Source organism: Aulonocara sp. 'chitande type north' Nkhata Bay, linkage group LG6, assembly GCF_057382095.1.
Source record: "Aulonocara sp. 'chitande type north' Nkhata Bay isolate Kocher_YH1m ecotype deep benthic linkage group LG6, A_spYH_male_GT1.1, whole genome shotgun sequence".
In the NCBI taxonomy this organism is placed as follows: Eukaryota; Metazoa; Chordata; class Actinopteri; order Cichliformes; family Cichlidae; genus Aulonocara; species Aulonocara sp. 'chitande type north' Nkhata Bay.
The window spans coordinates 24566492-24580028 of record NC_141349.1 but is presented as its reverse complement, the minus strand read 5'-3'; the positions used below and the strand labels follow the sequence as shown (position 1 = coordinate 24580028).

The 13537-nt window shown below is 41.7% G+C and overlaps 1 protein-coding gene across 10 annotated transcripts in view; it reads left to right on the top strand.

Moving 5' to 3' along the window:
• The window catches only part of rbm47 (RNA binding motif protein 47), a 52502-nt gene extending 40109 nt beyond the window's left edge, over positions 1 to 12393 (top strand). For 6 of the 10 annotated variants that reach the window (XM_086295750.1, XM_086295751.1, XM_086295749.1 and 3 more), the window contains 6 exons: positions 1697 to 2551; positions 2634 to 2964; positions 4055 to 4078; positions 4512 to 4721; positions 7195 to 7403; positions 9451 to 12393. In XM_086295750.1, coding sequence (XP_086151876.1) covers positions 1727 to 2551; positions 2634 to 2964; positions 4055 to 4078; positions 4512 to 4721; positions 7195 to 7403; positions 9451 to 9702 — 1851 coding nt within the window. In that variant the 5' untranslated portion in view covers positions 1697 to 1726 and the 3' untranslated portion in view covers positions 9703 to 12393. The remainder of the gene's footprint in view (positions 1 to 1696; positions 2552 to 2633; positions 2965 to 4054; positions 4079 to 4511; positions 4722 to 7194; positions 7404 to 9450) is intronic. The other 4 variants (XM_086295756.1, XM_086295759.1, XM_086295758.1 and 1 more) reach the window with 4 other exon arrangements.
• The last annotated feature ends 1144 nt before the right edge of the window (positions 12394 to 13537 follow it).

The window sequence follows — 13537 nt, the reverse complement described above, 5'->3', positions numbered from 1 at the left end:
AAAGTGTGTCTCAAACTGGAAGCAGAGACATACTTCCAAGTATGAGTTAGTTTGAAGGTGACAGTGTCTGTTTGGCAGCCTAGTTTAAAAAGCACCTCCCAACAACAACAGCTCCTAGAAACCTTCCATTGAATTTGCACGACATACGAATTCTAACATTAACCTCAGACAATCCACGCACCGCAGAAAAATTTGAACCTGTGGATACAACCCGGAAGGCTTCGGCATGATTTCTTAGTAAGACCCGTGTGCTGATAGGCAGGCCAGTTAAATGCTCAAAGGTTTTGCTTCCTGAGCTAGAATACACACATTGTCCTTAGTTTTACCCAAGAACAGGTCCATGACCCATTCTTGGAAAACTATTTTGGAAAAGCAGATATAAATGAATGTCATCTTGACCTTCGTCGGGATTCAGCAACCAGTGGTGAACTACTGGCAAAAGATAAAGGAGGAAATTTTTTTTTTTTCCCCACACTTGGTGATTTCCTTTTCCTTTTCCTAACCGTTTGGGAGTTTGTGCTTTGTTTAAAAAAGACATTTAAAGCTTCCTTCCTTTTTTGTACTATCATCCATGTTTGAACTAGTCATTCTAAGCCCCTCATTCAGCCTTGGACAAAGTGACATGTGAACAGGTTTGTTTGTAGGAGAGTGGGATGTTGGGTCAGGTCAGATCAGTGTGCAGGTTACCATGGTTGCTTGGCTTTTTAGTGTTTTGCCTTTGTTGACTGCCTCACCTATCTCCATCCTAGTCCAGGCAATCTTGTGCTGCACAAAGAAACCCAAGCAAAGCCTAAGTAGCGAGTATTTGTTTTTTTGGTCTATATGTTTTTACATGATACCGAGTCACATCAAATTAGTGTTATAGTCTGTTCTGATTGGTTGCTTACTATTTTATGCAGCATGATTTGGGGGATTTAAAAACCTGTGGATTTTTCCATTCTGAATGCCGGCTGTGTTGGAAAATAACAGAGTAAGAGGTTTATGTTCGGGAAGCCGATTTCTGATTGTTCTCTGTTCCTTTTTTAGGGCTGCACTACTTAATGAGGACACACTGAAACACACATGTGCACACACTAATAGCTGCACCCACACTCTGTATGGCATTCATATTGATAAGGAGATGGAAAATCCAACACCGCCACGTGGTGAGCGTGCACACAGGAGGCTTGTGTGTAGCAAAGATGAATGTGTGCAGCCTTTTGTCACATAACAGGGTTTATGTTACACAAAATTCCTTATATAGCTTAAGTCCTCGCTGACTATTTACACACAAGCGCACCACAAACACACATGCACTGAGCATGTGACCTAGTCATACTTGGTGAACCTTGAGCTGGAGGTTTCAGGGTTTACAGCCCTTCAATCTGTCTGATAGGGGTCAGAGGTCAGCAAGCGATCTGAGTTACTCAACAAAACAAGGTTGTAAAACCACTGATAGGGGAAGGCGCCCTGAGGATTTATGGATGCTGTATTTCCACTGTGGTGTTCAGGCCTCGTAATGTGTGCTGGTTTGTTTTAGTCAGGTAATCTTGCATGCATGCAAATTGTGCTCAAAGTCAGCAATCAGTCACTGTTGTTTAAATGATGTCTTCTGATCATCAGCCTATTTTCTTCCCGCTGTATTTTTTTTCTCTGTCTTTACAGCAGCCATTTAATTCAGTATAATTTGACAGATCTCTCTCTTATCCTCCTTCAGGCCCTGATCTGATTGGATAGTTTTGTCAGAATGACAGCTGAAGATCCTGCTTCTTCTTCGACCATGAGTAACAACGTTGCCCCCTCCAAATCCTCTGGTGCCCATCACTCTCACCATGGACAGCTCAACATCCCTGAGGGTGTTGCTGGTGCACCTAATGAGGCCTCACTGGTGGCCCTGATGGAGCGTACTGGCTACAGTATGGTCCAGGAAAATGGTCAGCGAAAGTACGGTCCCCCTCCCGGTTGGAATGGTGCATCTCCTCCTCGAGGCTGTGAGATCTTTGTCGGAAAGATTCCGCGGGATGTTTATGAAGATGAGTTGGTCCCAGTGTTTGAGTCCGTAGGACGCATCTATGAGATGCGCCTGATGATGGACTTTGATGGGAAAAATCGAGGGTACGCTTTTGTAATGTACACAGAGAAACACGAGGCCAAGAGAGCCGTGCGGGAGCTGAATAACTATGAAGTGCGGCCTGGGCGGCTGCTGGGTGTCTGCTCCTCAGTGGACAACTGCCGTCTTTTCATTGGTGGCATTCCCAAGACCAAGAAACGTGAGGAGATCCTGGAAGAGGTCTCCAAGGTGACAGAAGGCGTATTAGATGTGATAGTTTATGCCAGCGCTGCAGACAAGATGAAGAACCGTGGCTTTGCCTTCGTAGAGTATGAGTCACATCGTGCAGCAGCCATGGCTCGTAGGAAGCTGATGCCTGGACGCATTCAGCTGTGGGGCCACCAGATTGCAGTGGACTGGGCAGAGCCAGAGATTGATGTAGACGAAGACGTGATGGAAACAGTGAAGATCTTGTATGTCAGGAATCTAATGATGGAAACCAGCGAAGAGACGATCAGACAGGTGAGGACCGACTGGCTATTTGGGTTCGAGCATGCAAAACATTTCTGACACGATTTTAATTTCTCCCATCCTTTGTCTTTAGATTTTCAGCCAGTTTAACCCTGGATGTGTAGAGCGTGTAAAGAAAATCCGTGACTACGCCTTTGTCCACTTTACCTCCCGGGATGATGCTGTGTTGGCTATGGACAACCTCAATGGCACAGAGGTAGAAGGGTCCTGCATCGAGGTGACACTCGCCAAACCTGTCGATAAAGAGCAGTACTCACGCCAGAAGGCTTCAAAGGGGGGAGCTCCTGCCACTTCAGAGGCTACTCAGCAGAACTACGTTTATCAGTGTGATCCCTACACATTGGCATACTATGGTTATCCTTACAACACCCTCATTGGACCCAACAGAGAGTACTTCGTCAAAGGTTAGAATGATTTTTTTTTCAATCAGTAATAATCTGTTGCAAAATTCAGTGTTTCATGAAAAACCCTCTTGGTTGGAGCCAAAGCTCCAAAACATTTTAGGATCTCGTGATATGAAAACAGTATTTACTGTAAGAAATTTTCAGACGTTCAAAAGGACAACATGATCATTTAAAGATTCATTTGATGAGAAATTTTAAAGAAATCTTTAACTTGATGAGGGTTTGTGGCTTAAAATCACTTTTATGTTACAACCACAATTCCAAACAAGTTGGGACACTGTGTAAAATGTGAATAAAAAAAAAAGAACGCAATGATTTACAAATCTGACAAACCCATATTTTAGTCACAATGGAAGACATCGGAAGAAGCATATCAAGTGTTTAACTAAGACCTTTTTCTTTAAAGACAAAAATTAGCTCATTTTGAATGAAGGCGTGATCTTTGGGCCCTCCGGGGGCGCTACAGGCGTTATTCTGTCATGGAAATCACTGCATGTGCTCAGGAAGACTTCCAGAAATCACAGTCTGTGAACACAGTTCAATGCACCATCTACAAATTCAGGTTAAAGCCTTATGTGAATTGTTGTTGGATTAAGACTCATTTAAAAATGGATTGAGACAGAACAGAAAACTGTTCTGTGGTTAGGGGAATCGAAATTCTCAGGTCTTTTTCAGTTCCCAGAAGTTTACGGAGTGTTGTTCAGAGCGTAATGGATACTACAGTGGTGAACATGGGCCTGTCACAACTTTTTGAGAAGCGATGCTGCCATTAAATTCAACGTGATCAGATTCTTTCTTTAAATACATTTCCTTAGTTTGAAGTTTTCGTACATTTTCTTTGTTCTATGCTTTGAATAAAACATGTGTTTGTGAGATTTGCATATCTTTGCCTTCTGTTTTAATTTACATTTCACACAGCGTCCCAACTTTCTTTTGGAACTGGTGTTGTAAAAGGGAAATACAAAACCAGCTGATGGATCAATGAATGCTAATCCCATCACCTTTAATGATTGATTTTAAATATGGTCTTGGGTGATAACAGGAAAATCTAACTTTGAGCAATCATTGTGTTTTGGTTTTCTCTCCAAAGGATCCCCAATGATACAGAACAATGGTAATCTCTCACATCCTTATTCCTACTTGTTACTCTGATGAACAATGAGCCTTCTTGCCATGTGACAAACTATACATTTTCTAACACCATCTTTTTCCTGCTGTGCTGTCACCTCCCATTTCATGCTGGGTTATTAGAGAGCTCACCACCAAGTGGCAAAACTCTTGGAATACAAGTCGACAACATTATGGAGTTACATAATAGACCTAATATAAGAGACAGAGGCCACACTAAACCCAAACACCTCCAAGTCGGAGCAAAAATTCAGTAGCAATATTTCTCTATGTGCAGAATATTAGCTAAAATATGAGTTAAATTAATCGTGTGCAAGTTCTGATGTCTTGAGAAACTTTCAAAACTCATCTTGCCAAAATTGCCCCTGCTGCCCTAAACCACAACCCCTGTCATCATATCCCCTTAATTGTATTTTAAGCAGGTACTGTGAGAGGTCGTGGTCGTGCTACTGCAGGTAATCGTACCCCTGGGCCACGGGGGTCGTACCTCGGAGGTTACTCTGCCGGTCGTGGCATCTACAGCCGCTACCACGAGGGCAAGACCAAGCAGCCTGAAAAGTCCTATGAGCTGATGCCCAGTCTGGAGCTCGCTGCTTCCGTCAACCCAGTTGGCATCAAACATGGCACAAGTCAGTGAGATAGACAAACCCCGACCTATTCTTGCCCATCTCAAAAAGGCTTTTACTAAATCTTCCAGCCCGCAGTTTTTTCTCCTGTGTGATTTGAGGAGCATTTTTTGTGAATCAGCTTTCTAGTCATTTCTGGACGGTCATGCGCAAAAGGACGGCCTTTCTTTCATTTACAGTAAAGAATAACAACATTGTAGTCAGTCCTTTCCAACATGACCAGAAGGTAACGGCTATACTTCATTCCTCATTCTTTCCTTTTCCTTACACAACAGAAATTTGTCTTTCTGGTTATTCAGGTTCAAACTGTGCTGATCAGTGCTTGTTTAAATGAGCGGTGAACTGAAACCTAAAACACAAAAGCCATGACTGTAAGGGTTGTTTCAGACACACCACAGGGTGATTTTAAAACACCGTTACGAGCTTCTTCAGGTAACACTTTATGCTGACAGTTGGAGCCCATTTAAGCTGATATTTACGAGAAATGGTTCACACCAATGGTGTGTCTCCATGAACATGAGAAACATGAGAAAACATGCAACCCCCTGCTAACAAGCAATAAAATAAGAAGCATTAATGTTTCCAAAATATTAATAGGCCTAAAATTACAATTTATGCAGTTTTTATAATAGAAACAATTTAAAAAACTACAAATTAAAGACAAACTAGGCAGTGAGAGAAACCGGACAAGATTTCACGAGCTCGTGAATTACGCCACCGCCCCTCCTTCAGATAGAGATCGACTTTATTAAACACACACTGGGGAAATTCACTTGTTACAGCAGCACAAGAGTGAAAAAGAAAACGTGAAGTGGAGAAATATTAGAAAGTAAACAAAAACTCAAAAGTACTAAAAAAGCAGAATTAATAAATCCCTACAAAAAGAGTATTTTGTGTTATGTACAAATGGTACTATATACAGTAAAAATACCTACCTATCCATAATCTGTGAACATTATCTGCAGGGTTATTGTAAACCTGTCAATCCTGCTTTTGGGTGCTTTCTTTTTGGTAGGGTGTCACCACAGCGGGTAGCTCCCCAGGTTTAGATTCTGTACATTTTTAAGCCAGATGCCCGTCTTGATGCAATTCTAGAGATTTGCATCACATCCCAGAATCGAAGCAGGGATCAGTCACTTGTTAGGTCAAAATATAAACCCTACACTGTAGAACCACTGTTTAACATTGCTATGTATTTCTTTAGCAGTAACTATTAGCTAACTAAAAATCAATTAACCATAGCTACACTTCTTTATAATAATCATCAATAAGAATAATAAAGTGTTACCAAATCTCTGGAGTGCAGAGGTTTAGTCAGCAGCCATATCATACATAGCTTTTTATACGGTTGTAGTTTTTTCGAGGCAGTTTATATGCAGTCGTCTCCAACTTTGACTTGACAGATGGATGATCTTTTTTTGTCTTTCTATTTTAATAAGTGCTCGAACATAACGAAGGTAGCTTTTTCTCTAGTCACACTGAGTCTTATCTGTAGCTTTGTGAGCGTTATGACAGTTTAAGCCATAATCGGAGCTGAAATGCAAATGTAAAAGCACAAACTAAAGACTGTTGTGTCCACTCTATTCTGATCACTTGAAGGATGATTCCAGTGTTATGAAGAGTTGTAGCACATCTACATCTACAGCAACTGCTCTCCCAGCTAAGAGAGAAACGTTGTAAGTGTCTTGTTTTCAAAGGATCATTTTCCTGGTGGAAAAATTCAATTTCTTTCATTCTGCCTTATTTCCTGAAAGCAGGCAGGGGGGAATGAAACTGAGTTTATTTTAATGTTGGTGGATCATCTAAATCCTGTACGTTTCTTTTTTCAAGAATGAAAGATAGAAACTGAAGTGATTTTTTTTTTTTAAAGATGTTGATATGGAAAATTTAAAACACTGGAATTATTCTTCAGCCTTCAAATTCTTCGACTAAAGCTACTAAGCCTAATTGTTTTATCAACATATTGATTAAACCTTACTAACCATTTACTGCATGTGTGTGTCAGTGTCGTGTGTTTGGTGATCAGAGATCCGTTCAGTAGAGTCGACGTTACTGATGTTTCCTTGTTTAAGGATTTGACCTCAATCTGCAGCTCAGTGTCGGTGCCGGTCTGTGTGGAATCACAGGATTGAAAAGACTTTTGTGGATCTGAAACAATGACTGATGTTGTGTTTGCTCTGTGTGTGTGTGTGTGTTGAAGTGCTAGGGTTAATCCCCAGCTGAGCACCATCATAAGCTGAATCACACCACAACGCCAATTTGTGTAACTTATTTATTTCCACTTCTTGCTGAAATTGAACCCTTCACCCTGTTTGTGCTGTTCTCTCTTCGCCTCTGTAGTGTTTTATCTCTATAAATGATTGGATGCATGTGTGCGCTTATCTGTTATTTCCTGAGTAGTGTTAATATTTGGATGATGCTCTGTTGTCTCCAGTCTGTTATCCAAGCTCTCATTTGTGTGTCTCTCTATGTGCAGTGGCATTACAGACTCTGGGTGGGCAGTACCCAGTGTTCAGCGCCACTCCTGCAGCCAAGCTGATGGAGGAGGGGAAGGTGCACACAGTGGAGCATCTTATCAACCCTCTGGCCATGCAGCACCCCGAACACTCCCCCGCTGCTGCTGCTGCTACTGCTGCTGCTGCTGCCACCGTCCTACCTGCGGTCTCTACCCCTCCACCCTTCCAGGTGGGTATTATTCACGGGGTCAAAGGGAGTCGGAATGACATTCAGATAATGAGCAATTTAGTGGGATTGGCAGGTCAGTGCATATTACGGTTATATTAATTCAATTTTTTAGATTTGTGTGGCTGCCGTTGCTCCTGGTAACACTACGGATATACTTTCTCAGTAATAAGAAAGCTATGACATCCAAAAGCCCACTTACACCCTCATCATATCCTTTTTTTTCTTCTCATCCCTGTGATGCGTTCATGGTGCAGATGGCAGGGGCGATCGTGGCTCAAGAGTTGAGAGGTCGCCTTGTAATCGGAAGGTTGCCGGTTCGAGCCCCGGCTGGCTGTGGCTACAATGTAGCTTGCCATCACCAGTGTGTGAATGGGTGGATGACTGGATGTGTAAAGCGCTTTTCGGTCCTTAGGGACTAGTAAAGTGCTATACAAATACAGGCCATTTACCATGTAAAGTTGCAGTGGCTGTAATTCAGCACCTGCATACCACTACAAAAGAAGCGCAAGCATAAACTGAGTGATGTTTTTTTTAAATAGGAGGGTAACTTCATGGTCAACTTTTCAAGCAGCTTGACAAATATCTCAGAACAGAACAGCTGTTTCTGCACAGTTTGTTCCTAAATGTGTGTGTGAGCTAAGAGAGAGAGAGGAAGAGAAGCAAACGTTAATGTGCAGGACTGGGAAACGGAGAAAGATGTAAGAAAGACGATGAGAGATTATTTTCCAAAGTTTTTCAATCATTTTTGAGATCGATGCATGATCTGAACTCATACTTGAAATATACAAATTCCCTTATTCAAACTTTGCATGAAAATACTTTAGGTCTACTGAGCTGGTTGGTAGACGTTAGTTCAGGCTAAACTGGTGAGTTTGCAGTTTTGTGACGTTAAGTTACATCACACATCAACTGATACTTAACGTGATGATGCTGACTAGATTCACTCTCTTTTTACTCATTTTATGGTGTCTGGGGGTTTGAAAATGAACCATACAGCTCATGAAACATCTCATTATATCTTGCTGAATTTGGCTGGCCAAATCCACAAAGAGCAGTGAACAATAGAGTAGCAGCACAGGTCAGCTGATCGCAGCCTTGCAAAGCAAGTTATTATGTGGATTATTTCTTAAGGAGTTCTTTTCCCCACGCTGCACCTCTATAACCACGTCTCAAGGTTCCCTCACCTGCCAAAACACACTGTGTTAGACAGATTGTTATAACGGATGCCCTCTATTGCAACCCCAAAAGGATTTATGTCTCTCCCTGGAATCGAACTGGAGATCTTTCACTGGGCATCCAGATGTGTGAGCTATTATCCTGTGGAGCTGTAGAGGGAAGGTGCAGTAGAGACTTATTATAATCATTCACGTTAAGCACCAATAGCAATGCTTTTATTTCATTTATTGACAGGAGGCTGGGGAGTCTTTAGTTTCCCTTTAAGGACGCTGGGGCCCAGGTTGAAGCCCAGGGCCCATACTTAGCCCATGTGTGATTCAGACCTTAAAGAAAAGATTAACTTAGCGACTGTGAAGCCGTGACTTGAGATTTTTACGGCTCTATCTGGCTGTTTTGAAACCAGTTGTGATTAGGGATGGGCTGGTCTGACTGAGAAAGAGATGGTCCGCACTCATTCTGTAGCAGCCTGCCCCATTGCTACATAAGCCCCCCCCCCAAAAAAAACAAAACAAAACTGTGCTTTATTATTCTTTACGGCTCTAATGGGGACCATACTTAACAAAATAAACATCATGCTGCATTCAGTAAGACTTGAAAGTAGTCATTAAGACCATAAACCTATCAGCAAAGTGTTTACTGAGGTCATGGATCAAGTGAGTATTGGGGTCATGTTTCCATAAACTTTTGCATTTCTTTGTGCAGAGTTGCTTCCCCCTTCTGGTCAATAGAAGGAATTCAGGTTTAAGTCACACTGGCTTAAATTCTATGTAAAAGGAAGCTATGGCCACCCTTCTTATGTAAATTAAATACAGGCATTGTGGGCACGCTTTAAAAATCTCCTTTTTCTAATTCACTTTCTTTCCCTACGCAGGGCCGTCCAATCACTCCAGTCTATGCCGTGGCCCACAACGTACAGCGCATCCCAGCAGCTGGTGGTCTGTATGGACCTGGGTATGTCCCCATCACAAACTACACTGCCAACACAGCAGCTCTGGCAGCTCTGCAGAAAAACGCAGCCGTGGCGGCTGCAGCATACGGAGGTTACGCCGGCTACGCGGTGCCCCAGGCCTTCCCCGCCACAGCCTTCCAGCTGCCCATCCATGATGTCTACCAGACATACTGATTAAGAGGCTCAGATCCTGCCTGTGACTGAACTACATCTCAGCATTGTCTGTCCCATCACGTAGAAACATCTCAAACTTGAGCTCGAAAGGAATTTGTAGCAAATATTAAAAGCACACACAGTGACAAACAGCCTGACGTCTCCTATCGGCCTCGGTATGTCCTCAACCCAAGGTGAACATAGTGTTTCTAATTAGGCAGCATCACTGTTTTCTACTGAATAATGTAACAAATGTAACAAACGACAACTCCCAATAACACCCCTCTGCCTTTTTTGTTTCTCTCCGAATCCCACCACGGGAACACCGAAGGTACGTTCAAGTATTTATGAAGAGAAGATATATATTTAAGGTGTCTATTCTTTGTCGCTCTCTCTTTCCATGTTGCCGTGGTATTTGTTCTAGATTTGAAACTATTTTCAGAGTAACAATAAAAAAGAGAGACGAGTTAATCGTAAGGAAGAAAAACTACAACAGGAACTACTGATAAATACCGCTGAAGACTGCTGTCTTCAGATATACTAATGCCTTTTTTTCCCCCCATCATTATATAGTATTTTAGCCAATTTTACATGCTGTAGGTGATGCTGTCCGTCCATGCTGGTTGAATGCTTTGAACACGCCTGTTTGGTACTTTTTGGTTATTGTAGTTTTTATTGTGTTTTTGGTTGTTTTACATGAAGGTTCTAGGTTTTCTAGGTTGCATTTATTTACCTATAATTAGCTCATTTTTGCTCTTTTTTTTTGCTTTGCAAGGTTGTTTCTCTGTCTCCTCTTTGATACATTGAAACACATTTGTTGGTTTTCTTTGAAGAAATGTTGCCTGCTAAATATTTGTTATTTTGACAGATTCCTGTTGGGAACAAATAATTAAGAAAGAAAACTGGAAAGCTTTTTGAATGATGTTCAGCTGACATGGAAAATGTTCCACATTTAAAGAAACGGCGGTAATAGGGGATTAAGACTGAATAGATGTTAGCTGTTTTTTGTTCTTACTCAGTTATGTATGTTTTTTTCTGATGTTTTTAATTGTGAACAACTACGGACAGAAATGAGAGACATTTTTCTATCTGGACTGGAGCACTCTATCACTTGAACAGCTCGTACTTTTTGCCAGTGCTGACCAAAAACCTTAACATCCACTTCAGTCTGAGGACTTTAGAAAGACTCCTGACTACAGTGCCTTACACCTACACGCTGTTTATGCAACTGCCTGCTTTTCACTGTGCCTTTTTGTAAGAAAACCAAGCCCGCGTGTTTTGGCACAAAGAAGAATTTGTATATCCCATGATGCAGATTTGTGGTATTACTGTATTGAGGTTTCAGCTTTTGTAGCCAGATGTGCCAAGGTTGCCTCCATCCTCTTCCGAGGTGCACGTAAATGTATTTATAAAAGGCGAGAAGTTGCCACTTTCAGATGAAGAGATATCAAACGTGTGAACTGGAGCAAAGTTTGTGCTTCTTCTCATATAAAGCCTGCAGCTCCTCAATGCTCAGCGGGCGCTTTGAAAACTCTGCAGTGCATCTACACAAGTGTACTTGTGGACTGGGAATAACTGGGAGCAATACATCCCACTGGAATATGCAAGTATTGTAACACTCGAATTCAAACAGCTGCTGATCATGAAGTCACACTCCACAAGAGCCATCCTTTATGAAAAATGCCAAACATTTGAGTGTCCTTTTATTTGTAAACCAGCTCTTTTTTCTTTTGTATTATTATTATTCTCCTTCACCGCATTCGATGGTATTTTATTTGCTAATATGAGGGCTCCCTGGCTTTTAAGTTTAGGCCCAAGAGTGTGAGTGAAAAGACTGCTTAACTAGTCCATAGTTGTGTAATCTCACTCTGTATTCTGCATTTTACTGCTTCTCTCTCTCCTTTGAAACTGGATTTAATGTAGAAAACAAACTGCTGTTAACGGCTCTTATTATGATCTTGTACGATGACAATAAGTCGGGATATATTTAATATATGCATTACGTGTGTTGTTTATGAAGTGAGAAGAAAAGGCATAATATATTGTAAAACCTATTTGTTTTCTTTATTTACACCTTGTTTAGGTATAAAAGTCAGACTAACAAAAGTAGATTCTTTTTTCCCCCAAAGTGTCCAATAGTTTGTTAAACATTGGAGGTTATTGTGCTTTTGTTAGGTGTAACGTTGTGTTTGCTATTTGGAACTGGACGCGGTGTTTAGAGTGGGAACACCAAGTTCTCCCCGTTATCGATATCAAAGGTTAAACCTGGCCCGCCGAGGCGTTACGACCCATTGGCACCTCCGGCTCAATGTGTTGCAACTTTTTTTGGCTAAATAATTAAAAGATCTAATGATGGGTGGATGGGGCAATGATTTAACCTTCACCAAAATTTCACGTGGTTTTAACAACAGAAAACGGCATTCTCCCTTCCACTCACAGCACCTGCTTTACTTTCCATCACCTGCATTTCACCCACAATGCAGCAGCGGCAGCAGGACGATCTTCCTGTGTCAGTATGGAGCTGCGCGTGCCTGGTTTAACTTAGATGTTCGGGTTTAGCATCTTTAACTCTTCGTAGTGTGTGCCTTTATTGCCAACATGTGCCCTTTGTAGACCTATGCAGACTCTTTTCTATCAGAAGGCCCCGTTTCCTTGTTCAGCATTGGTATATTTATAGTGATATAGTAGATAAATAAAGCATTTTTGAAAGGATGCACTCTTGCCGTCCATCGTTTTGTCTACTTGGTTTTCTTTGTTAAACATTAGCCTTGGATTAAAGTTGGCAAAGGTTGCAAGTGCTGAAAAGGGGACTTCAGCGCCGACTTCTGTGAATGGAAACCCATGTCTGACCTCATACATCAACTATTATTAAGCAATGTCACAGGAGGAGCACAGTGTTTCATAAACTCCTCTGTGGCACCTCAACTTTAATCTAGAAACACGCTGTACCCCAGCAGGAGGATTTAGATCACGTGGTGTGGTACAGTATGCTCAGGAAAAGGTAAGTTTTTTTTCAGCAGGCTCAGATTTCAGCCAAATGGTCACATGTTTAACTACTAAAATTGAATAAAGCGTAAAAACGCCTGAGTATCGGGCCTGTGTCGGACGGCAGCAACGCCAGCAGTGAATCCATTTCAAGCAAGATCACGCTCTGGACACATGAACATGGCCTGTGAACTCTCACCAGCTGCTGTTACGCACACAAGCACAACTTCTCACTGGAGAGGATTTACACATTTATTTAACACTGCTAAAGAGGGTTTATTTTAGCTCATATCTGTTAAAGTAACCAAGAAAAAGCAGAGTGAAGAAATGCTTAATGTCAGGCAGATCATGGAGACACAGTAAAAACAGTGAATGAAGCCTTTGTCAGATTTTTTTCATCAGATCTTAAAATTAAGTAAATACAAACAGCACTTGACATATTACAGTGTGTCATTGTTTATTTGACAACAAACTGAGCTAAAATGCAGAAGCAGAAGTAGACCCCATGATTCAGAATCAGAATACTTTATTGATACAGGCATATATATATATATACATAAAAGTCACTTATTAATAAATAGCTGAAAAAGAACATGTGCAAAAAGGGTGTAGCTGTTGCAGTAAACAGTGTGTTAAGTGGATGAGTTGTACAGGGAGATGGCCACAGGCAGGAATGATTTCCTGTGTCGTTCAGTGGTGCTTTTCGGTACTCTGTCTTTCACTGAACGAGCTCCTGTGACTGACCAGCATGTCATGGAGTGGGTGGGAGGTGTTATCCAACATTGTCTTTATCTTGGACAACATCCGCCTGTCCGACATCACCTTGAGGGAGTCCAGTTCCATCCCCACAACATTACTGGCCTTACAAATC